The sequence below is a fragment of the Cygnus olor genome, chromosome 2 (assembly GCF_009769625.2).
Source record: "Cygnus olor isolate bCygOlo1 chromosome 2, bCygOlo1.pri.v2, whole genome shotgun sequence".
Taxonomy (NCBI): Eukaryota; Metazoa; Chordata; class Aves; order Anseriformes; family Anatidae; genus Cygnus; species Cygnus olor.
In genome coordinates this window covers 44,237,304-44,263,444 of record NC_049170.1, presented here as the reverse complement: position 1 = coordinate 44,263,444, position 26,141 = coordinate 44,237,304, and the positions used below count along the sequence as shown (strand labels likewise).

Below are 26,141 nucleotides of genomic sequence, written 5' to 3'. Positions count from 1 at the left end.
AATACCACAGGTTCACAAACTACTCAACGCTTATTACTATTCCATATATGTACAATTTTATTTGACCAACCTTTTATTTCTCGTTTTCCTTTTTTTTTTCCTTATACTCTTGTGACTAGAGGGCCCGTGATTTTTTGTTTTTACCAATTTTGCACTGTTCGTCTTGTTTTTCCTAGCTATCCTCCTTATCTGGGGACAGTGGAACCTTCTACTGTCCCCTTATCTGCTTAACATACTCTCTCCCCACTGCTATGCCACTGTTTATGCCTCCACAATCACTTTGGAATATGCAAGGCTAATGGAATTTTCCACTGCAAAAACATGACTTTAATTCTCACATTTCTCATAATTCTCACATTGTGATGCTTATGTTTCCTTCTGTTAGGGGTCAAGAGGTAGTCAAAATACATACTCTTTCAGATGTTAACTTTGTTGTAAAGCAACCTTTCCATTCAGAAATGCGTGTGCCACTTTATAGAAATTATTTGGAGGTGTAGAGTACCCATTTGTATTTACGGACCTCTGGCCTTTCTGCTGACATACAGTCACACCTGAAGTCCATTTCTGCTGAGCCAGTGGGAGGAACTATGCAGAATGACAGGTAAGCCCAACCTATAAAGGAGAACGAGACCAGATAAAGCCACAATATTACTCCCATGGGATATTGTGACAATATTTGTAAACAATATATAGTGAGACCTTTTGGCTAAAAAGTAGGAATTTCGTTCCTGTGCTCAGAAAGGTGGGAGGAGGTTATTGTCCTGGGTCTGTTTGAAAATAGGTGCCCTGTGCAATGGAGCTGGTATCTGGCAGCGTCACCTCCTGATTCTCTCTCCCAATTTATTTTTTCCCTCACTGAGTAAAAAGAAATCCCGGGTGAAATGAACAAATGAACAGCACACTTTTCTGTTGAATCAATTAAAATTATTTTCCCATCTGCATAATTATGCAACCAATTTGCTTACATAACTGATGGCTTCTATCAGGAGGCAAAAACATGCTGCACATTATGAAAATTATGCAAATCCCCCAAGGGTTGTGCGAGTGTTAACTTGATTTAAAGCTTCACTGAACTACACGTAGTTCCTAAACCTTGTCAGCCCTCTTTTTAGCCTTTTCTGCCCAGAAATGCAATAGATTGTATGCAAATAGCGACAATCCCTAACAGTTAATCTCTTTTTGTTCTTATACTCATCAGCCATAGATGTTTTTGCTTTGGGGTTGAATGTCTCTGTAGTGGCATGAACTACCTTGGAAGCAAAATAGGTGTATAAACATGCATACGTGTCTGCTGTTGGAAATCACAGGAAAATAGCTTTTGATTTTCCTTTGATGACTGCAGAGCTCGTGGCTGATTCTTTGCCCACTTTCCTGCAGAATGAAAGAAATTGGAGGTGCACGTGAGTACTTTGATAACTCTTAACGTGCTCTTTGGGAAAGAGCAGATATCTTATTTCGGGGATATTCCTCCAATGGGAAATGGAAGAGCTGGGGACATGCTGCACATTGAAAGGGAGAGCATCTTTACATTGTGTGTTACAGGGTGGAATGGATGGAGTGTTATTATTCAGGTTTACAGGGTGGGATGCAGTTTGTGACCAAGGCACCAGTACCAGGAGATGCGTGATCGCCATAACCCTTGCGTGGGTTCCACCTGGTCCCAACTTGTTGTGTAAAAGCATCCAACGCCACCCCCAAATTTCACACCATTCCAGTTTTCTGAAAGAAAAACGCTTGTTTTATTTGTTTCCAGTGCGTTTACTCAAAACCAACAGCCGAAACGAGGCGTTTCCCCCGCGCACCTCAGGCCCCCTTGCCCCCCGCCGGGGCGGGGCAGCCATCGCCGCCCCTCAGAGCGGCCGCGCTGCGCATGCGCTGCTCCCGCCCTCAGCGGGAACCCCCTGGGCGGTCGCCGGGCCCCGCCCCCTGGCGCCGTTTCCGGGGTCGGGGCTGCGCCGGGCGATGGGGGCCGGGCCCCGGCGGGCGGCGGGTGGGCAGGGGCAGGAGAGGGGGGCGCCGAGCGGCCGGGCCGGGCGGGCAGGGCCGGGGCTGGGCGGGCAGCGGCAGCCGGGCCGCCTCGCCCCCTGCTCGTTGCCGGCTCTCCGCAGGCTGCCCGAGGAGCCAGGCGCAGGTAAGTCCCCACACGGGGGGTGGCGGCGGCGACCCCCCGGCGTCCTGCTCGGGGGGCTGCGGCGTGGCGTGGGGGGCTCCGTGCTTCTGAGGTGTCCTGCGGCTGAAGCTCCCTCAGGAGCCTGAGGCTTTAACGAGGACCGGAACGACTTGTGTGCAGTTACTGGAGCGTTTGAAGCGAGAAACAATGATGCTTTTGTCTGGTTATATAAAGTGTCGCCGCAGATTAGGGAGGTTCTGGGGTTTTTCCATCCCCTGTCCAAATAACTGGAGCTAAACTTACAGGGAGAAAGTTGTCCCAGCACCAGAGAGCCTGCTAGTGCACCTGGGGCAGGTTCCCACTTAATACCATTGGTACGGACACTAAAAAATGAAAGGACCGTTGTCTCGCTCACCTGGTTGAAAATCAGGAGGCAATTTAAAAACTGGAGAAATTTTAGCTCAACATATTTTGCCTCTACCTGCATGTGATAATATACTCTTAATAAACTATATTTATCTCAGTAAGATGCACTTCTCAAACTTCAGCTGTTTTGCAAAATAGTCAAAGTAACTTTCACGCCCTGTTGGAAACTAGGGCGGTGTCTGTCTGGTAATGGCTCACCCCAGGTGATTCAAACTAACACACTTGGGGTGCTCGCTATTCTGGAAAATGTAAAAACCAAGTCTTTTAAATAAAGTATTTTTAAAAGTGCACCGAAAACATACGAGGAAACATTGCCCATATAGATCTTCCCTCGTGATCCCCAGTAATTAGGTGCGTGGCTGCAGTCTGACGTGCTAAGTGTTTTATCTCCTGTTTGAAAACGCTCAGTTTACAGATGCGTAGTCCAGAAATAACTCTTCTCTCTGGTAGAAAATGCTGATTAATTATTGTGAATGCCAGCAAACTTTCCAAAAGACTAACAGGCGTTATTGCATAACAGTCCTTCCCTTTGGTTTCATGTCATGGTCCAATAAAATACTTGGCATATAAGTTTTAAAATACTATCACTTGTTTGAAAGTTTTGGTCTTAGGGGAGTGAAAAATAACCTGGAATTCTATTAATTGGTGTGTGCTAATGCTTGAAAAGCTTTATTTTTTTTTTATTTCCCATACTTATGTCAAAAACTGAACATCAGAAGAAATGGGATACACTTCCAATACAGATTTTTTTCTGTTTTTTTTTTCCCCTAACTAGAACATCTTTAAATACTCATCTTCTAATCAAAACATAGTAGAAACCCTTGATGTTTGTTAGACTCCTTGCAGTCTGTTTGCAGAGAAAACAGGAAACTGTTCTCTGTGAAACTTTTTTTGTGTGACTTCTCAATTTTGTATTGCTATTCTGACTTTAAAAGTTATCACCCAAGAGTTAGAGAAATACTGGTATATACTCATCTCCACTACTAAACAGTTTTTTTCTCTTATTTTTTTAAGTGAATGGATGGCCAAAAGCTTTCTTGAGCATTGAGTCGTTGAAATGTTTTGCTGCTTGAGAGTCGTGAGAAGGTAAGGCATGTTGCTGACTTAATTAGCATGTGTTTAAAAGTTTGCTTATGACTTGCATGTATGTAACATTGATGAGGTATTTTTTGTTTAATCCTTATTTCTTTGGCTTTTTCATCTGTACAGCTTGAAGCTATCAACAGAGCATCCAGAGTTGAAAATCCCCAAAAGCTATATGCTTGTCCTCAAGCAAGATGCTAAAAAGTCTCTAAACAAAGCAGGGCCTTGAAAATAGCTTAATTATGAGAAAGTGGTATTCTAAACCTGAATACGATATCCAATATGTTACTGTATTACTGAGTTATTAAAGCTCAGTGTTTAAAAATGAGCGAATATATCTGTAGTAGTGAGCTTAATTTAACAGAGCTTTTCAGTGCAAAAAGTTAAACTTCAGGGAGATGTAAAGAAAAAGTAAAAAGAAAGCTGAAGGGAATTAATCAATAAATTAAATCTGCCCTAGAGTACGATTGCATAATATATTCTAAGAGAGATTGTGTTTCACATCTTTCATGGAGTGGAGACGGCTGCCCTCGAAGTGGTTATGACCTTGATTTTAACATGAAGCCTTTCTCTGCTCTTCAAATCAGCATGAAGCTCTCGGAACAATCTGTTGCCCCTTCTGAAAGAAGCCATAAGCATCTTCCTTGCATTTTCTCTCCCTAATTTCATTTCAATTCGTATATTTTGTCACTTCACTTGAAAGATGCCTCAGAGTTCTGTCTTTCATTTTCGGTGAATGAATTCTTCCTTCAGTCACGCAGACTAATTTTGGCCTTTGAGCGTTTCTCTTTTAAGCAAGTTCAAAATAGACTTTTGGCTGGCATCCTGAGCCTTCATACTAGCATGACAGAGTTGTTTAGATACAAAACAAGTGCACCGAAGGTGTCCATACTTGGACATTTTTCTTGTAGAATAGCAGATGGAAATGATTAATAATTTCCAGGTGCGTTGGAACTTTTCCCCAAACTACTGGAAGCAGCATGCAATGTAGCTGGAGGGTAAACGTGGGATATAGTGTACAAACAAGGTGAAGAGAGAACTGAACCCCTTGCTTCTTTCTTCCCAGCAGCCGGGCCTAGTAGGATGTGGGTTTCTTACGTGGCTGTTAATCAAAAGCTGCCATCAGATAGGTAACTGGTTGAATTTACTTTTTTGTTGTTGTTGCTGGAAATAATTTTTTTCGCTGTTGCGTCCACTTGCTACAGAAGACAAATATGAAGAAAACTTTTTTTTTTCTCAGCAAAACAGTTGTATTTGTCTTTCTGCGTTCAAAATAATAAAGCATATGACCAAGTGGACTTTCCATCTGGTGTGCTTTGTTTCCTTTCTTGCCAGGGCAGGCAGAGGTTTTTTCTTCTGTCACTGAGCACATCTGGCACGTTCTTGTTATTGAGAGCTTTCACTCTCCATAAAAACATGATATTGCCATAGTGCTTCACCATCTCCTGCTATTTTGAGTAGGATCATGAGCTATAGCGATGACTAGTCTTAGAGCCTTCCTCAGACGTGTCCAGCAAGGAGGTAGAAATGTTTGCCAGTAATAAATGACAGACTTTTGTCTTCCATTTAAATTGCACTCACAAAAATTATCTTTAGTCATAGCAGTTGGAAATTTCATCACTCTTCTTACATTACAGGTTTTCCTTCCCACTTCTCTACACACACTTTTCCTGTTTTCAGCAAGCTGACTTTTAAGACCTGCTAATTCAATATTTGCCTTCCTTTTAGAGGCAGAAACCATTAGCTTTAACTGCTTTTATGTTTCTAATTGAAGAGCTGGAAAGGTTGACAGAAGAAAGGTAAAGTAAGGGTCATAGCATCAGCTTAGCAACTCGGCTGTTTTCATTTGCCAGTATGAGAAATACCATCTGAGCACAGACTTAGGGCTTTTGGGGTGTGGGTTTTAATTAATGAGAGCAGTCAGAAACAGTCTCACATGTTTCTGTGTCCAAGGATGATTTTTTGGTATAGGATGCTGAGCAAATAGCTCTCTGTGCAAACAGTCTTGCTTACTATTACTAATATAGTTGGGGTTTTTTGTGTGAATTGGAAGCAGCTTTGTTTCTTACCTTCCGTATATTGCTTACTGCCTGCAGTTTGAATGAATGTTAGTGTGAGGAGTGAAACAGTATTATATTGCTTAAGAGAGCAGAATCCCTACCTTTCTGAGTTGCAAAATAAAATTAATGTTAATCACAGATTAAATGATTGGTCAGTTGATTTTTTTAGCCTGTGAATTCAGGTAAAGGAGAAATAAATCATTCAATATTCACACTTTTCCTCTTCTTGCCATTTTTAGATACACTGTAATGTATGCTGACTTGAATATCAACTTTAAGCTACGGCAGGAAATGGTGGTGGTCTTTAATTCAGAACTTTTTTTCTTCCATTTCAGTCTTCTGTTACACAAATGTGCTGTTTGCAGAACTGTTGTTTAATTTATGCATAATTGGAGGTATTCAATCTTTTGCACTTTCTCTGCTTCCTAGAACTTTAATTTGACTTTTCTTTCTGGTCTTACTTGAAACACTCTTCTTTTCCTACCACTGAAATTCGTTTTTGTCCTTCTCTTTCAGTGAAGATCAAAGGACAAAAAAGTACTGTCATCTTACTAGACGTCTTCTATAAAGGAGTATGTTTGGGAAATTAGATTGAATCTTTCAAAATTGACATGACTGTGACCCTCGAACAAATGCAGAACTTTTTGGTTGAATTGTGGTTATTATTTCTGGGAAAAATGTAATACTCTTTGGCACTGCTTGAAAAAAAAGGGGGGCTGGGTTTTTAACTTGGAGGTTCAAAAGTATGTAAGGGTTGGTTTTTAGGAACAGCTTCAGGAACAGCTGCAAAAAATGCCACTAAAGCCAGTCTTTTTCATTCTAAATACTTGACTGGGAAATTATCATTTGAGCCTACTTTAGAGGAAAATGTTATTGTACTTAAATGTCTTTAATCAGCCATTAGCATCCACCATGTCTGGAACCTGTTAGGTTTGCTCTGTATAAATGCAGTTTTGTGAGTCCCAAGGGGAAAAAAAAAACAGCACTCAGACTTCTAATAACACTTTTAAATGATTATACTTGCAATTGAGAATGTTTACTCCATTCTGTCACATTCTAATATAATTTATATCAGTTTGTCACTTGATTGGTTGCATCATACATAAACATTTTATTATTTTGTTAGGTTATGTCTGGAGAAGATATTGCTACAATGCATTATTCAGTCAAGAACGTTGTCAGGAGCTGATGCCATCAATGCTCTCAGACCTTTCTATTTTGCTGTGCATCCAGATTTCTTTGGCCAGCATCCCAAAGAAAGGGTAAAAATCTTACAATGGGATTTCTTTGTAAATGTGGCATACATCAAGGCTGGAAGCGTTCTGTTTTCCTTGCTTTCGGGGTGGGGGTGGGGTAGCATTATAACTGAATGCAGTTACAAAAGAAAAAAAAGATGCACTGCTTAATTTATTTTTAGCAAGGATAGGTCCTTAAACATTTTTTTATTAGTCATATTTTCTGTTTAATTTTTGTAAAGAAAATATGGAATCTTTCCAATTTAACGTATGATATTGCTTGAAATGCTGTGCATCATATTTGAAATCAATGGATTATTTTCTTAAGCCCTTTTTCTGAAAGCCCTAAAAATGGGGTTGGGGCATCTGTTACAGGAATGTACAAGTATGTACATCATACAGTGTATTCATGCAAGGTAATTATTCATTTATGCTGAGAATATGAACTGTGTCGTTCAGAGCAGCTGGCAGATTGTTTAAAAAAAACCACTAATTTTGCATTTGAGATTAAAAAGGTTTAGATGAGAACTGGCCAAATCTGTTAATTTTTTAACAGGAAGTAAATGAAAACTCTCTGAAGAGGTTAAATGGCTACTTGGAGAATCTACAGAAACCAGGATTTCGCTCTTTTAAGCCAACTCAGCTTACTTTTTATGTAAGAGAAAGAGAACCAAACTCTTCTAATGTTCAAGAATCCTTCAGTACTTCAGGTGCTTTTATATCATGCAGAATGTATCTTACTGTATTAAAATTCTTTAAGAAAGACCATTGTGCAGTCTTTGATGCCTTGTGCAGTCATGATGACTTTCCAACTGAATAAAATACTGTCAAACCATGAAAATATGTATTAGATCAGACCAGTTAAGACCATCTTAAATAATTAAACATCTTGAACTTTTAAAAGTATTGAAAGAATGAGAATTTGAGGTTGAGGTCAAATTACAGTATGATGAAATAAAAAAGCGGACTTTGATGTAAGTGATAATTGTTGTGCTTTAAATACGTTATTTATGTTTAACTCGAACGACAACAGGGTCCTTGTTTTGCAGACAATATGTAGTACTCAATATCAGGGTGCCTGTAGGATCCGCAAGAATTTCTTCTGAAAGCAGATGCCGTATGTAATATCTGAAGCTTTAATTTACCACGTGTTCTCTTAGCTTTGAGACTACAGTCAATATTGCCAAATTTGGAATATAGGTTTTGATTAATTTTGTTTTACGTATTTGTCTCTGATGAGTCAGAAGGCCTTATCTAACAGATGAGTTTTATGTTCTGTATTCTGCTAGTCAAAGAACTTGAGCAAATTGTGAGGTACCCTAGTGCCAGAAAACAAAATCATACTGTGTTTCAAGAAAATAGTAGCACTATGTCCAGTCTATTCATGCCAGTTGAACTGTCAGCAGCATTCTGCTTTTGACTCCAGTACTGGCTTGCTTTCTCATTTAACTACTGGACCTTAGTTTTAGCCAGTGTGTAAGTGCAAATTCCATGCAAATTGATGATCAGTAATAATACGAATTCTTTGTTGGACTGCCACTGCTAAAGCAAAATAATATTTTCTTGGATTTTGCTGCATCAGCGGCTAGGTTTCTGATTTGTCCAATGATTCACATACTTTAAAATGTTTATAGTTTTCAAAACAGTCAATTGTAAAGGTTAAATTGCTTTGAATTTTGCAGTGAATATTGAAAAAAACAATGTCACAATAATTTCTGCCTATGCACATCCTCATTTTAGCTCTTTTAAGATGAGAGAAATGTGAATGCAGTTAAAGTAATTTAATTAAATAATGCTAATTGTATTTTGTAGGGTTTCGAGCTGTCAGTTTTACACTACACACTAGGGATCTCCTGAGCACAGTATTAGATATTCTCAATTCCTGCAGTTTATCTACGGAGCATATTCAGAGTTTGAATGTGAACTCTCAGCCCCACAAGGAAGCAAAAAGCACACAGAACAGACCGATCAAATGGGATAAAACTTACTATTCATTTACTGGATTCAAGGATCCTGAGGAAGACCTAGAACAAGCCCAAAGAGTGGAAACTACTTTAACGTATGTAAGGCTTGTATTTGATTTTATTTTTGTAACCTAACAATACATGAAGAAAGGTAATACATGAAAATTAAGGTCAGAATGTTTTAAGTTGCCAGGTGGCATAGCATTGTGCTTCTAAGGGTACCATCAATTATAAATACTAAACTTGTGTTATATGTAGCGTGTTATGATTTAGAAGTTGGTTGTTTATAAGCTGTATTTGTATGTGCTCCTTTTGGGGGAAGGGTTAAAATTAGCATATCAAAAACTTTTTTTTATAACAAGACTCTTCTGTCATTTGAAATAAACGCAGCATTATGGTGGTAGTATCTTCTGAACAAAAAATAACCCGTTATCTTACCTAGCATTTCACAAAAAAAATCACTATACTACATACTACAGTAAAACATTTAACTGGGATTTAGCAAGTAGACAACATTTCTACTTATTTTTACACATTGACAAGAAATGACACGAACAGTTATCTATTAACAGTCTGGTTTTAATACCTAGCCGTTTGGTGCTGGGCTCCTTTTTTGTTTGCTTTGTTCCCTTAGAATACTTTGTAAGAATTGAAGTATTCGTTTGTAAAAACGAGTGTGTGAGAATAAGCTCATGCTATCAGCCAAGGCTAAATCCCTTAAAGAGTAGCTTTCTCCTAAAAATAGAATGAACTGTTTATTCAAGGCCTTAGATGTGCTCCATAAGTCATGTTTCCAGGGTTGTGATTACTGACAAAACGGTAAAACTTTGACCTGTATAATCTGTGCTCATTCCAGCTCTGTAAGAGTTGTGTAACTTGGCCCTTTAGTACCACCTCTTTTATTTGACAGTCTGTTAGGATAATTTATTTATTAAAGACAGATGATTGGGAACTTCTTTCATTAAAGCACTGACGTCTGAAGCAGCTCCCCTAAATAAATAGCATTAATCTGCTGCTCTACACCTTTCACGCCTCTCAAAGTTTTATAGTTGTAACGTCAAAGTCTTTCCATTCAATCTGATTGCCTAGTCCCCCTGAAGACAGAGAGCACCAGGTTTACCTTTGTAAATATTTTAATGGGAAGCAGTTAGTGGTTTCAGTTTCTGACCTCTACTTTAAAAAAGAAAAAAATCTCTTTACCTTGTAACTTGAAATAAAACATCAATGTTAGCAGTAAGAATTCAGTTAGATGTACTGTTTGCATGAGAGAGAAAATTCAACATTCTACTTTTTTCCTCTCTTTTTTTTTTAGATCCTGGCTAGATGATAATGAAGCAAGTGCAGTTGAAAAGCTAAAGAAGAGTTTGCCACTTAGAAAAGAACTTGAACGTTTAAAATTTGAACTTTCTTATCAACTCCAGCTCTCAGATATCAGGTAATAAATTACCTCAGTTGGACTTGTATTAAGACAGCCAAACCAAGGCATTGTGTAATACCATGCCATGAGTTTTAAAGGCCTATTCTGGCAAAGCAGCTGTATTTCATGTATGATACTGTTATTGCATTGAATAAGATTTCTCCAGAAGAATTGTAGCAGGACAAAAGTTCCTTGTTAAAATCTGCTCCAAAAGACCTAACATTTGTAACTAAATACATAGGTTTGCTATGTTTTGAGGAGTTACGCACCTTCCAGGAGTTATATTAGCCTTCCATCGTTTAGAAAAGAATTCAAGTATCAGGAATCTGAAAAATAAATGTATTAATAGGAAGCTACTATTTGTGATCCTCCAGCCTAATGCCGGTGTTCAGAGGTTGAATGAGATTGTTAGCTTTATTCCATGTGTAAGTTTAGGACAGATGGAGATAAAAAGGTGGCTTACAGATTCTATCTTATATCTTTGTCTGGTGCTACTGAAAGCCAAAATGGTATTGTTGGGTAACAGTAAATAAGCTAAGCATGCAGGCGGCTGCTCACTCATAGACAACCAGTGGGATTGGAGGAAGAGAATAAGAAGAGGAAAAGTGAGATCTATGGATCAAGATAAAAGTTTAGCAAAACTGTGTGTGCAAGCAAGGCAAAATGAGGAATTAATTCACTACTTCCCATTGACGGACAGGTGTTTAGCCGCTTCCTGGAGCGCAAACCTCAGCACTCATAATGGTTGCTTGGGAAGACAAATGCCATAACCAGAAATGGCCATGTCCCTCTGCTCATTTGGAGTCATCTGTCCTGGCTGTTTCCTCCCAGTGTCTTGCCCACCCCCAGTCTGCTCCCCGACAGGGGCAGAGTGGAAGAAAAAGAACCTCAGCGCTGCGCCAGCACTACACAGCAATAGCCAAAACATCAGCGTGTTGTCCTTGGTCTTAGTCAAAAATCCAAAGCGCAGGGCTGCTATGAAGATAAGGAAATCCATCCCAGCCAGGCACAGCACAATACTGGAATGCCACTTTCACATTTTGAGACAGTTCAATATCAGCCAGCAATTTTTCCAAAGATGAAAAACATCGTTTTTTGATATACTGACAACTTTTTAATTTAAACACTTTTTGAAATTGAATTAGTAGCTTGTCTCTTCTTCCTGATCAAAAAAATCAAAATTCAAAATCAAAACTATGTTTTTAAGTCAAATCAAAACTACATTTATTAAAGTCACTAATGTAACACCTGGCTACTGAGTGGTTTAACAAAGATGATATTATAGAAACAAAACTTACTCCACTCTAAAATATGTTTGTTTTAAAAAAAGGCAACTTACGGCTAGAATCATGATACTTTGAGCTAGGAACTTAAAAGACAGCTTCCTTTATATACAATATTTGCTGCTCTAGACAAACATTACACAGTGTGCAAACAGAAACTGCATGCCACATGAGTGAACCAAATCCTGGCTAGTATGTTGCTTGCTATTTGCTTACTAACCCCCTTCTTATTGGGCAAGAGGTTTAATTTTCAAATTCTGTTCTGTCCACCAGCTTTTATATTTATTTTTCTTAGACAAGTTTACTCTTATCTGTTTTTATCCCATATTGTTCTTGGCACTTATTTCAAGAGAGATTGTGAAATTTTATTTAGACTTTTATCTCTTCAAATAGCATGACATGGACAGCTTTTCGATAGGTCTTTGCTTTTATTACTGTCGAAGAAGTGTTACTTTGAGTCATTTGAGTTATAAGGTTCTTGTCTGTATCTCAGCTTGTGTGTTGTTGTTTTGTGTTTCTTTTTTTATAAAGTTGAAAATGAAATGCTCTCATTTGTGTTTTAATCCAGGTGGCAGAGAAGTTGGGGTATTGCTCATCGCTGTAGCCAACTGCACAGTCTAGGTCGATTAGTCCAACAGAGACCTGAAGTATTAAAGAATGTTAAAGGTATATTTCCACTACTTGTTTCATGTATCCTAATAGAGTATTGATTCAAAGGTTAGCATGACTCTTCTGTGAAAAGGGAGCTGTAGTATTTTTCATGAGTGCTTCTGATAACTGCAAAAAAACTTGCAAGCTTACTAAAAAGCTGGTGAGAATTTACATTTTAAGCTACTGTCTGTTTTTAGTGACCCTTCCTTACAGTGTATTCTCTACACTCTGCTTTTTTAATTGATAAATGCAAGAGGAGTGAGGTGAAGGCACAAGACTAAGTACTAAAAACAAATGCAAAAAATCCAGACTGTGTCTTTGAAAAGATAGTGAGTAGCAACAGGTTGTTACTCATAGTAAATTCAAGACAAAAATGCTAGTGGTTCTCTAAACATTCAATATAAGGAGTGCTTAATAGAATCCCTTTAAAATCATATTAGCTTCTCTGATCATGCGTGTTCCATAAAACACTCACAATTAAGTCTCTTCTCAGAAAAAAATAAAATATTCTGTAAATCTGACATACTGTTATTCTGTTACAGCTGTTTGGCCTTGGCAGTAGCTGTTTGCTATAATTGTAACTCCACATTTTTTGCCTGTTTCCAGATACTCAGTTTTGAGTGGCTTTCATTTGAGGGTTCGCTTAATCCTTTGTCAAAAGACAGAGTGAGTAGGACAATAAGTATAAACTGTATCAAATTTCAAATTAGTTTCTTTACCTAAGCATGGTAAAGATGTAAAATGCTAGAGAGGTCTGTCCTGTGACCCTGTTGTAGTCTCCATTTTCGAATGTTTTTAATAATATACTGGACAAATAATAGCGAGTACCTAAAAGTACAGTTGGTCTTGCCTTGGGGTAAGAGGATGGACTAGGTGTCTTGAAGTCAGTGTTGCTCGCTCTTAAGTATTTTGGAAACACGATTGCTGAGAGCACGTTCAAGTGTCTGTATGCTGAGGTAGAGAGGTGGGTTCAAGAGAAGCTTTTTTTCTTCCCCTAGGTACGTTTTCAACATAATTAGCTGCCTTTTCCATCTAGACTCTTGAAGAGTAATAACTGGTCTCATAATTGGAAGCCATTATGTTCTATTCTTTGTCTGATTTTTCCTGTCTTAGAGATTCCTAATTATTTCAATCTCATCCTTGTAGTTCTTACGGAGCTTAACATCAAAGATGGAATGATGCTCCCTTTTTACAGTTATCCAGTATGATTCCTTACAAAGACAACACCTGCCCTTTTGATCTCAAGAATTAGTTATTATGGAGTTACTGGTAGCATTACTTTAACTTACGGCTTGTTCAGCATGCAGCATTTTATTTAGTGCTTTTAGACATTTCCAACCATGTAATGTTAATGCTGCATAACATAGAAATTGTCATCTGTTGTTTTACTGCAGTGAAGTTAAGTGGTTTTATTTGGTTTTGGTTTTTGCACTCTTTAGGTTTGGTGTCTGGTACATTCCAGATCTTCTATTTAAGCCTTATCTTGTAGACTAATACATCACACTGAAGACTTTTGTTGGAAGCTTATTTTGATAAATAGTTGCCTGTGCTGTTACCCTCAAGAATACTTGAGAATCTTTGTGCCACACTTAAAAATAGCATTAGACTTTTATGTTGCTTTTATTCTTTCTTAAAAGCAAACCAATAAAAAACCTAATATGAAGGCATTCCTGATGGCTTGAATGCTGTAGACAGCTTTGTGGAAATAGTGTTGAATGGTTGTGCTAATAGTTCTTCGACCAACCTTTTCAACATACTTTAAGTATACAGCATATATTTCTTTGGGTATATATTATTTGTGCAGGTTCTTTGAAGATGCTGTCTGCTGCAATTTTCTTTTTTTAAGAACTGTCTTTGTAAGAAAAAGTCTGGTTAACTAAAAATCTATCAAATCTATCTGTTTAAATTGGGAGAAAATAAAAGCTAGTTGAGGTTGGTATGGAAAAATTCTGGAAGCAGAGTATTCAAGAATCACTTTTTTAGATTTTGAGCAGAAGGAAAGCACCTGTTTATTTTTGTGCAGTGAAAATGCATTGCTTATGACATATATGGCTAAACCTTAAATAATTGTGGGAATAATTACAATAACCAAACTTAATAAAGAGCTTTCTTCGCTCTTCAGGGCGCACAGTGGTATTCACAGACCGTTCAGGTATGAGTGCGGCAGGCCACATAATGCTGGGGACCATGGATGTTCACCATCACTGGACCAAAGTAAGATTTCAAAGCAAGTGATACTGTCTGCTATGACATCCTTTTTTTAAACTGTAACCAAAATATTAATTGTTGCAGATCACTGATGAGTAATCTAAAGGAAATAATGCAGCTGCTATGTTTAGCATAACTGTGTATATTGCATCCCAAACATAATCCTGTGATGTGTTCTTACTAACAATCTCTGTCAGATCTTTACTGCTGCTCCTGCTAACAAACCAGTCGTATTCCTGATTAGATGTAAATCAAACTAATTTGTTATGCAAAACAAACGTGGTGATGGTATTTGCTTTGGAAGTCAAAGAGGTCTGTATTCAAACCTGAAAACAAGCGCTTTTTATTTTAAAGTGCACTGAAGATTAAATGATACACAGAAAAAGTTGATGAAGATCTTCATGCGACTGGTTAGCTACTTGTTTTTTAGAGAGTAGAAACTTATGTTGCATTCTAACCCATTTTAGGAAGCATTCCTAGGTTCTAGTGCTTTATTTAGGAATTATTAAAAAAAAGGAAGTAATAGAATAGTGTCCATGTCAGTCCGTAAAATGGTTTATCATAGATAATGATAACTAGAGTATTTTTGCAGTTTTTCCGTACAACTGCAAATGCTGAGCCAATGGAGTTATGCCAAAAGCTACTTGGATTCTACTACTCTGTCATTTCTAGAGAGATTGGAACAATTTCACAAGTGGTAGTATTTTTTTATATGAAAAGCTGCATTCTAGTAATAATTGGGTAGGTGGTAGGAAGTGATTACTACGGACTTCCCTTTTTCACTTTCTTCCCTGTTCCAGCCTTCACCCTGTCACCTACCTTCTGTGTCTTGACTCACAATTCTGAACATTTCTTAATCTTTTCTGGTGTAGATTTGTAAATCAGAGGCCTCATCCTTCCCTCCCCTCTCTTCAGACTCCAGACAAACTATGTTATCAACCAAATCCTTAGAAAGTGCTTGTTCCTGCAACAGAGACTCTGCCTTTTTTTTAGAACTGATATAAATTAGTCTGTCAAAACCACTCTTGTTGACAGTATGTAGAATACCTCTACCACTGTAACTGTGGTAATAAACATTTTACATAGGCCTTAAATTATAGTTGTTTAGGGATCTGGGAGTATCAATTTCCATAGATAGAGAGATAAAGGACATCCATCTATCTTTTTATGGCCTTTGGTGCCTTTATAGCATAAATATTGAAAATACTTACAAACCTTTTCCATTATATCTTGTACCAAAATGTATATATGTGATATTTCTGATTTCTTATATTCTTTGATTAATTTTTCCCTTGGGTCATATGTTTGCACTGTTCAGTGTCTCCTTTTATAGTTTCTTGTTAATTTTTTCATTCTTACAGTTGTAATGTGCTGTGTAATGTAGGAAATGTTTGTTTGTGTGTGTGCCTGTACAGATTTTTGAAAGACTGCCAAATTACTATAAACTTCAGAAAAGGCTGCTGTTTTTGGAAGATCGGATAAGCCAACTTCTGGGAGGCATACAAGTTATATACATAGAAGAGCTGCAACCCCTGTTGACTCTAGAAGAATACTACGAGACGCTGGACTCTTTCTATAATAAATTACTTGACAGTAGGTTACGTTTTCATCCTCACAGTCTGCGAGGCTTGCAAATGATTCTAGAAAGGTAGGTATTTATAGGGAAGATTTCTTCCTTCTAGAGCTTTTACTGTTTGTTTTTTTTGTTGTTGTTAAACTGATTATTGCTTTCACTAAGAAGAAAACTAAATTTCAGATTTTCATGATGTCAGTCTTTTTATTTCTCATGGTTTTGTGTGCCTTTTTCTGGGTTCAGAAGGAGTTAGACTGAAAGACATTCTGCATGTTTTAATCAACTTAAGAATCAAAATTAGAGTTTTTATCTTACAGTGTTGTGCTGGTTTAAATGACAGAATGGTTGAGGTTAGAAGTGATCACTGGAGATCTAGTCCAACCCCCCTGCTCAAGCAGGGTCATCTAGAGCACATTGCACCAGATTCGCATCCAGATAGGTTTTAAATATCTCCAGAGAAGGAGACTCCACAACCTCTCTGAGCAACCTGTTCCGGTGTTCTATCACCCTCACAGTAAAGTTTTTCTTTATATTCAGTTGGAACTTCCTGTGTTTCAGTTTGTGCTTCTTGCTTCTCGTCTTGTCACTGGTCACCACTGCAAAGAATATGACCCCCATCATCTTGATACCCTTCCTTAAGATATTTATATTTATAAGATCTCTTCTCAGACTTCTTTTTCTCCAGGATGAGCAGGCCCATCTCTCTTAGCCTCTTCTCATATGACAGGTGCTCCAGTCTGTTGATCATCTTCGTAGCCCTCTGCTGTTCTGTCTCCAGGAGCTCCATGTTTCTCTTGTTCTGGGGAGACCAGAACTGGACACAGTACTCCAGGTGTGACCTCACCAAGGGCTAAGTAGAGTGGAGGATCACCTCTCAACCTGCTGGCAACACTCTTCCTAATGCACCCAAGGATACCATTGGCCTTCCTGGCCACAAGGGCTCATTGCTGGCGCTCACGGTTAACTTGTCGTCCACCAGGACTCCCATGTCCTTCTCCACAGAGCTGTTTTCCAGCAGGTTCAACCCAGCCCGCACTGCTGCATGGGGTTATTCCTCCCTGGGTGCAGGACCCTGCACTTGCCTTTGTTGAACTTCATGAGGTTGCTCTCCACCCAAGTCTACAGCCTGTCCAGGTACCTCTGAATGGCAGCACGGCCCTCTGGTGTATCAGCCACTCCTCCCAGTTTTGTGTCAACAAACTTGCTGAGACCGCACTCTGTCCCTTCATCCAGGTCACTGATAAATAAGTTGAACAAGACTGGTACCAGTAGCTACTGGCCTCCCCTAGACTCCATGCCACTGGTCACAACCCTCTGAGCTCTGCCATCCAGCAAGTTCATCCACCTCACTTGTCCACTCATCTAACCCATGCTTTGTGAGCTTACCTATGAGGATGTTGTGGAAGACCATGTCAAAAGCCTTGCTGAAGTCAAGGTAGACAATATCCACCTGCTTTCCCCTCATCTATCCAGCCAGTCGTTCTATCATAGAAGGCTATCAGGTCGGTTAAGCATGATTTCCCCTTTCATGAATCCCTGCTGACTAATCCTGATCACCATCTTTCTTCCCTATGCTTAGAGATGACATCAGGATGAGCTGTTCTATCACCTTTCCACGGATAGAGGTGAGGCTGACTGGCCTGTAGTTTCGTGGGTCATCCTCCTTGCACTTTTTGAAGACTGGAGCGACACTGGCTTTTTTCCAGTCCCCAGGCACCTCTCCTGTTCTCCATTACTTTTCAAACATGATGGAGAGTGGCCTCGCAATAACATCAGCCAGCTCCCTCAGCACTCATCGGTGCATCCCATCCAGGCCTATGGATTTGTGGGTATCAGTTTTGCCTAAATGATTTCTAACGCCGTCTTCCTCAACTAAGGGAAAATCTTTCTTTCTACAGTCTTTCTTTCTTGTCTCTAGGGTTCCCTGGTCTTCCTCTTGCTACTGATGTATTTGAAGAAGCCCTTCTTCTTGACATCCCTTGCCAGATTTAATTCCAAATGAAATGGGCCTTAGCCTTCCTCATTGCATCCCTGCATACACTGACAACATTCCTATATTCCTCCCAAGTGGCCTGTCCCTTTTTACCACATACTGTGTACTTCCTTTTTCTGTTTGAGTTTTGCCAGGAGCTCCTTGCTCATCCATGCAGGTCTCCTGCCCCCTTTGCTTGGCTTTTTACTCATAGGGATACACCAATCTTGAGCATGGAGGAGGTTACACTTGAATATTAACCAGCTCTCTTGCACCCGCCTTTCTTCTAGGGCCCTAACCAGTGGGATTCCTCCAAGTAGGTTCCTGAAGAGGTCAAAGTTTGCTCTCCTGAAGTCCAGAGTTGCAATCCTACTTCTTGTCTTGCTTCCTCCACACAGGATCCTGAACTCCCCCCATCTGATGGCCACTGCAGCCAAGGCTGCCACCAGCCTTTACGTCTCCAACTTGTCTTTTGTTAGTTACAAGGAGCAGCAGCACACTTCTATCGTTGGCTCATCCACCACCCATAGATCAGTTGACATCAGTGCTCTGAAGGAACTTCCTGGACTGTTTGTGCCTAGCTGTGTTGTCTTTCCAGCAGATGTCAGGGTGGTTGAAGTCTCCCGGGAGAACCAGAGCCTGTGATTGTGAGGCTATCTCCAGCTGTCTGTAGAAGTCTTGGTGACTTCCTGATCATGTGGCCTGTAGTAAACACCCACAATAGTGTCACCCATGTTAGCCTGCCCTTTTATCCTTACCTTCAAGCTCTCAACTCACTTGTAATCCACCCCGAGGTAGAGCTCCATACATTCCAGTTGCCCTCTCACATAAAGAGTAATTCCACCAATAAAAGGTTTTGTGCAGTCAGAACAACACATAGTTACATGTAAAGGTGTTGGTGTATATTTTTTGATGTTTTTTGACTGAGTTGCTTATGAAAAGTAATGAAAAGGTTGATGTATGATGCTTCTATATTCTCATAAGCCAAACTTGATTAATTTTTTACCAGCTATTCTGAATGTGATTTAGTGATATTCTTACTCATAGTTAGAATTCATTCTGAAAGTAATTCATGTCAATACTAATATCAAAAAAATACCTTGGTTTTTATTTCCATCATGTTTCATTACAGTGATAGATATACACCAAGCTTACATGAATTTGGACATTTTACTATCCCAACAGTCTGTGATCCAGCAACCCTTCAATGGTTTATTGTTGCCAAAGCACAGGAAGCAAGAGAGAACCTGAAAAGAAAGGAAGAGTAAGTGTTTATATGACTCGGTACATTTAGCTTATGAAAATCTTTGTATACTTGTAGCTGCTGTAGAACTTTGAAGAAAGTATTTGTGCTCTTCTGGTGGAAAACCAACTTCTGTTTCTAAAGTAAAACTCTACTTACCTGCTTTACTAAGTTAAAAATTCAAGTGTTCTGTGAACACAAACAGTTGTCAGAAAATACCCATCCTTCAGCTGGTAGAAATAGTTGTACTTTATTCAGAAATAGTACTTTGTTCAGAAATTTTATTCAGAAATTCAGATCCTTGCCTACAAGACAATTTTTTAATGACATCCCAAAAGAAGAGTTTTTCTTTTTTTTAACAAAGAAAAACTCTTACTCTTTTCTATAGAGTAAGAAAAGCAACATACTTCTACTAATGTTACTTAAATTGCAACAAGAAAACAATAAAATAAAACTAAAAACAGCTTAGACTGACTAGAGAGTTATTATATCTAGTTGTTTGTCAGTTAGATGAGGAAAAGATTAGGTAGCACATAATAAGGGGAAGAGAAAAACTAGAGATAGAATGATGGAAAAAAATACCTCCTTGGTACTTTTTCACAGATGCTTGTGAGATGAGAGTGACTACAGTGAGTCTCAGTACCAGCACTTAATAAGTCCATAACATGTAATATCCAGCACACTTGTAAATTTTGTTGTTGACCTTGTATGTTCTATGTGTCTTTGAGGATTAAGAAGAGTGTGAAGTAGAGATACCGATTTTATTTTGAATAAAACACTGTGATGGATAACTGGGTGTTACTATCCTTTTACAGGTCATTACTGCAAGCTTATCTTTCTGCTTTTAATGAATTGTTGAAACCTCACACTTTGTTGTGAGCACATCTATGATCTATAAGATCCAGCTAGTTTTATGAAGGTTATTTTAGGCATAAGCCTTACTGAAAGCTTTATGGTTTTAGCTCTGTTAAGATCTCGTTCCTTGGGAGGACTCATCTGGGAGGACTTTGGTAAAGCATGGAGGTTCTTTGGAGTTTTTCCATAATCCAAGCACAGCTATGAAGGGTTGGTTATTTTTGCCAGTGATAACTGTTGAATAGCTCTCTATCCAGCTTTCTGTATGTGACAGCTGGAAAAATGTTGTCTGTAGAGGTTGGGAGGGATGTTGTAGCAAATGTACGCATTTGCATCTGGTAACTCACCCCCCCCAAAACCCTCATGTTACCCCACATCATAAAGACACTCATCCAGGAATAATGACATCTTTAGGTTAACAGTGAAAGAACTGTGGGGCTCCCCTCAGAGTATAAGCAGCTGTGTTGTAACAATGTAAGAGGCACGCTAAATATCTCAGCTCTTCTGTGTGTTGGATGATTGCTGGTTTGTATGAAATAGTTGAGAACAGCTATACTCGGTCATATCAAAGGTCTGTTGAAACCCCCTCATCTGTTAGCTTATGGAAAGGCTACGTGAATGGGGCAAAATTATGGTGTTCTTTTTACTCTGTACTCCTCTCCAGTTTCTAACAGTCTGTACTTGACTAAGTAATTGAAGCTGGAAGTGTTATCTCATGTTAAAAGCATTCACTAGATTTTTATTCCCTTCTTAATTGTCTAATTATTTTTTGAGCCAGCTTACACTTTGTGGCTTCGAAATATCCTGTGGCAGCAAATTGCAGAGTTGAATTAGGTTTACCACATGTATATTGAAGGAGGGAAGAGGTATTCTTTATTTTATAGACCATGGCCTGATGATTTCATTTGGCATTCTTGTTCTTATGCTGTAGGTAATACAAAACAGTCACTCTGTATTTATCACCTGTTCTTTTTGTGTGTGGATATGTCATATTTCTCTGTTAGTGTCCTTTTATTGAAGTTGAAAACTCCTTTTTCCTTTTAATGGTTCCTTGAACAGAACCCTTTCTGTACTTCTGATTTTCCTTAGCATCCTGTGGTTGTAAAGGGGATCTGAGATAAAGGAAAATATTTTGAGATGTACTGGATATACTTTGTACATGCAGGTGATTGTTTTACATGCAGTAAATGGCATAGTGTAGCTGGAATTCTGTATGACCTGTTGTGCTGGAGAGTTTGGACATTGCTGTTCTACAAAATTGTGTTACCTGTGTGGATAATGTCAGTCTTCTGGTATGAATCCACTTCCTCATTTTCAGAAAGTATCTGTTTCGTATTGTGGTAGAGGTATAAGCCTCCTTGTGGAAGTGACTAAAAATAAGCCTGTGGTTCTCATTACGTGCAGCTGACTTTATATCCTTCAAGGGAGCTTGGGGTTTTGCAGAACAGGAAAGCTTGGCTCACAGGTATTAGAGAACATGCTCAGGAGAGTGGTGCAGATATGCTCAGTGGAGTGGGCAGGCTTGCTCCGGGTCTGTCAAATCTGCATTTTTGTGGTAGTGTCCAGCTTCATCCCTTCTGGAATATGTAGCCTCACCAAACAGGTACAGAGTCATCCCACCTCTGCAGCTGGCACTGTCAGACCTAGCCAGTACCCAAGCTGATCCAGGTGCAGCACAACTGCAGCAACACTCTCCAGTCCTTCTCCATTTCCAGGTTCAGCACAGAGGCCTGTTAGCTCAGAGTCCGAGTTGTAGGGCAGCAGTGGTGCTGTTCTTACAACCAAGCTGGCTCTGAAAGAAGTATAGCTATGCGAATGTGGCACAGTGCCTGAGCTAGTAAGTCCTGCTGAATCCAATCTGAATCTGCATCATACAATCCGCGGTTTCAGTGATCTTAATTAATTCTGCAAATTAACTTTACTTCTGAGGAGCTTGAATTTTGCTGTATGATCTGTCTTACTACTCTTTGTTTGGAGTGAATGGAAATAATCATCTGCAAGCTATGAATTTGATATTCTGTATACTTCCTACAATTAGTAAGTTATTAACACATTTAATACACATCAAGTGACTGTACCTGTCATCCATTAGATTTGATGGCATGCAGAGTACTGTTCTTAAGAAGACAGAGTAGTTACTAACATAGTTTTACTCTTAAACTTCATACTTTAGAGGTTATTTGAGTGCTTCCATGCCAACTTCATACTTTAGAGGTTATTTGAGTGCTTCCATGCCTTATATTAAAAATAGACCTCACAGAATTTTTCTTTTGGTATTTTTATGACTACCTTGTTAGCAGAAAAAATTAATGATGCGGGCTTTCAGGTGTGTAGGCATGCTGTTGCCCATGGTCATGGAAGCATATGCAATTTAGCTTCTGAGGCAGATGTGGGTATTGACCTGCACAAAAATTACAGCAGTACCATACCTGTACATGAAGAAGCATTACCTTTGTTTACATGTGTATAATCTGTAAATGTAGTTACTTAAAGTTTGGTTCAAGTTAATGATTTTTGAAAGTTCTAATTTTGTCCCTGTGTGTTGTCTTCATTTGCTAGGATGATGATTACAGAAAAAGAGCTAATTGGTACTTCCACTGAAAAATTTTCTTTGGATCGGCTGTATAAGGAACCCAGTGTTTCCAGTGCACAGATGATAGATTGCTGTAAGCGTCTGCTGGAAGAATCGTTACCGTACCTACAAGGCATGCACCTTTGCATTTCACACTTCTACTCTGTACTGCAGGATGGAGACCTGTGTATACCTTGGAACTGGAAAAGTTGAGGACATATCTGATAATCAGATGAATTGTTTATTTTCTGTAAGAGGCTATAAATATGAATGTTTTTAAGAGTAAATTATTTAAATCTGTATTTTGATATCTGTGCTCAACCCTCAAATTTTCGTCTAACTGCTGCTCAGAAAGGATTGGAGTCCTAGACAGTTTGCACAATGCGCAGTATTGCAAGTTCTAGGTAAGGCATCTGTATGTTCTCTGTACTACTGTAGGAGTCCCAGTGTATGAAAGCAGTTGTCAAACTGCATTTTTGTAGTTAACGGTGAAAAGATATTAAATTGCAAGTCTGCAAAAATGTGCATGTGTGTTTTTAATACACACGAATATTGCCAGACAGACTTCCTTGAATACAGAGTACACTACTCAAACCAGACACTACATATCACCTTAATGGATTTTTTTCAATGCAGAAATTGAGTATATAAGTTATTTGGTGGCAATATTGGCATTTCATATTGCTACCTCTTAATGAATTAAAAAAAAAAAAGTACTTCTACTCTGCAGAAGAAAGCAGTACGTTAACTTGGTCTCTGTAGTACAGTTTCATATGCTGGTCCAATATTGTTGCCTTAGAATTTCAAAATACACCAGTTGTACTGTCTGCGCTTACTGTAGAGGAGATGTCATTCTATTTTTGTTTTCCTGTATTTGTGAAGCAAATACAATTCAAATTTTGTGAAGACTTATCTTTCTGTACACTACTAACAGATTGCAAATCCCATTCATGGCACTTACTGCCTGAGTAGTTTAATGTGACATCTAAGGAAAGGAAGCATTGATTTGAGTGGGATTGTCTGCAAGTGTAAGTACTTCTCAGTGAGAGCAAGGAGCTTGCAGTAAGGCTCTGTAGAGCAAATGTGTGTCTTTACTGGTACTTTATTGCTTAAACAAAATGAAAGTGTGTGAATTTGTCGACACTTTTTTATTGTAATACATGCCAAGATGTATTTTGTATCTGGGTTGCTACTTTGCAAAATATCCTTTGAGGAGAATCCAACAGCTTAATGTTTATGGACTTCACCTATAACAACTGGCAAAAAAAAAAAAAAGGATTTGTCTGATGTTTACCTGCCTTATATTTACATCTGTATTGAGGAAGGAAATTATTGGGGTTCTCCAGTTTTTCAGCTGAAAGGTTCAATTTCAAATTATGATGTTGCAAACTTCAACAACAACAACAACAACAACAAAAAACACTGTGATCTCAAATATGTCTGTTTTAAAATGGAGAGGCAGAACTGAAGTTTCTTGGGCTTTTAGTTCAGCCAAATTTTTAGCAATTCCTGCATAGGTTATAAAGTTCAGTTGATAGTTTCTTCTGACTAAACAGTTAATTTCTATTGCATGATACTTCCCCTCTGTCCACCTAGTATTGACAATAATGTTTGTGTCCCAGTTGAACTAAGCAAATGAGCCAGTCCTGTCACCTGTAGCCTCGCAATACTCCCTGTAGCTCTTTGAAAGTAGGGTGGCTTCGGTAATAAAAGCTGCGTAGCAATTTTCTTTTTCTCCCTTGAATTGAATGCCCCTTTACAGGCATTCAGGCAGGAAGCAGCTCTCCAATTTCTCTGTAGAAGAGAGAAAATGTTTGATGAGGGAAGGTTAGTAGACTTGATCAAGATCCTGATGTGATTGTGACAGGAATCCCACTAGGGATTGAGTGAGGGCTGACATTAATGTCATAGAAAAGCAGGGACTAGACTTAGGGACCTTCTCTTTGAGCCTTAAAGAAGGCAGCTAGAACTGGCTGGGGAAGGAGAAGTAAGCTGTAAAGAGCCCTTATGAAATAATGTGGGATCTTTCAGCGAGTTTAAAGGGTCTGTCAGGACTCCGGCCTGGCACAGTGATAGGAGTAGGCAAGGACAGGCGAGAGGGAATGGGATGATGGAGTTTAAATGTGGAAGTAGTGAAAATAATTGCAATTAGACGCTTCCAGTCTGGAGTAGATCTCATGAGTCTCACCATTCCTTCTAGCAGGGAAGTAGCTAAAATCCTCTGACAAAACATGTCAGCCCCCAAAAGGCTGGCAGCCAGCTCCTTGGATGCTTACTGCCTGGCTGAGTTCTTGGGTTTGTGCAATAAGCCAGTCACAGTTCTGCTGCTATCCTCCCAGAGAAGGGGGCTGCATGCTAAAATCTCTAAAAACTGCTCAAAAATTGAGCAACGGCAAAATTAAGATTCTTTCTAGTTCAGTAATTCAACATTGTAAGGTCTGTATCTTAGCTGAATTATTTTATAGCACACTTTCTGTAGTTCAATTTTACTGCAGAACGGTTGAGTTGAGTTTACAAACGTACTGTCCTCACAACCTTTTTTTCTTAAATATATGTAGAAAAGCAGTGGGGAAAAAAATGAACTTAATGTGCATGTTATAGGTATTATTTTATTTTTGACAAGTTTGATTTATTTTGAACACTGTCCTGAAAGTAACAGAACTGTCCGTTTAGGTAGCTGTGTATGGTTTAAATCTGTCAGAATTATATTTTATGTTACAGTATTTTAATGAGGGGGAGAAAAAGGGGGCTAGAATTCTGAAAGCCTTTCATCACAATGGCAGAGTGGAAATGGGAATTTGAAACTTTGACCTGCTTTTAAATGGGGCAGAACACCTTGCATTCTGCTCAACAGACTGTATGCTATCAGCTCGTTGTTGTGATAGTTTTAAATGAGTATTAACATCTACCGTGGTGTTTTTTGGTACAGAATTCCTGCTTGCTCTGTGACCAACAACTGAAAACATGCTTAGTATGAAGTTTCAAGAAGTGTTTGTTTTAAAAACAAATTCTAATATCAAATTAGGTGGAGTTGATGTCTTGCTGTTTTAGTCATTAATGTTTGGCTTAATTTGAGTTTTCCTCCTCCTGTTTAGAAATTTGCAATAAACGTTTGAAAGATAAGTAAAAATCTTTCCCAGTGATCAAAGACTTGAAACGTGTGCTGGTCATCCGTCATGAGTTAATAAACCACGATGCTCAGATCATGTCATTCAACCTCTCACGAAGGTTTATTGTTTTAGCGCAGTTGCCAGAAGGAAATTCAAAAATTCAGTGCTAGAATAAAAGACATGGGGACTTAAAAAAAAAATAAATAAAATAAAATCACTTTTAATGCGTTATTTTGATGCTGTTTAATACTTCGATCTGGAGATGCATGCAGTGGCAAACATCAATTTCCATTTTGTCAGGTGTATGCTTAACATTTTATGGTATCAGTTCTGTATGAATTCCAGTGTTTCCTACATGTATTTTAACAGCTTAGTATGC

At 38.7% G+C, this 26,141-nt stretch overlaps 1 protein-coding gene across 1 annotated transcript; it reads left to right on the top strand.

Moving 5' to 3' along the window:
* Window positions 1–2,001: 2,001 nt before the first annotated feature.
* TCAIM (T cell activation inhibitor, mitochondrial) lies at window positions 2,002–25,802 on the top strand. Its single transcript, XM_040548362.1, has 11 exons — window positions 2,002–2,131; window positions 3,551–3,622; window positions 6,806–6,941; window positions 7,471–7,624; window positions 8,727–8,973; window positions 10,191–10,313; window positions 12,147–12,244; window positions 14,352–14,443; window positions 15,853–16,085; window positions 19,115–19,246; window positions 22,640–25,802. The coding sequence occupies exons 2-11, from the start codon at window positions 3,594–3,596 to the stop codon at window positions 22,863–22,865; spliced, it is 1,470 nt and encodes a 489-aa protein (XP_040404296.1). The 5' UTR covers window positions 2,002–2,131; window positions 3,551–3,593; the 3' UTR covers window positions 22,866–25,802.
* Window positions 25,803–26,141: the final 339 nt, after the last annotated feature.

What these genes read in the sequence shown, in the direction of transcription:
- TCAIM (XM_040548362.1), top strand. Translation starts at nt 3,594, where the DNA reads ATGTTTTGCTGCTTGAGAGTCGTGAGAAG. An exon ending in AGAATCCTTCAGTACTTCAG is followed by an intron (nt 7,625 to 8,726) that starts GTGCTTTTATAT and finishes TGTATTTTGTAG; the next exon opens with GGTTTCGAGCTGTCAGTTTT. An exon ending in AGTATTAAAGAATGTTAAAG is followed by an intron (nt 12,245 to 14,351) that starts GTATATTTCCAC and finishes TTCGCTCTTCAG; the next exon opens with GGCGCACAGTGGTATTCACA.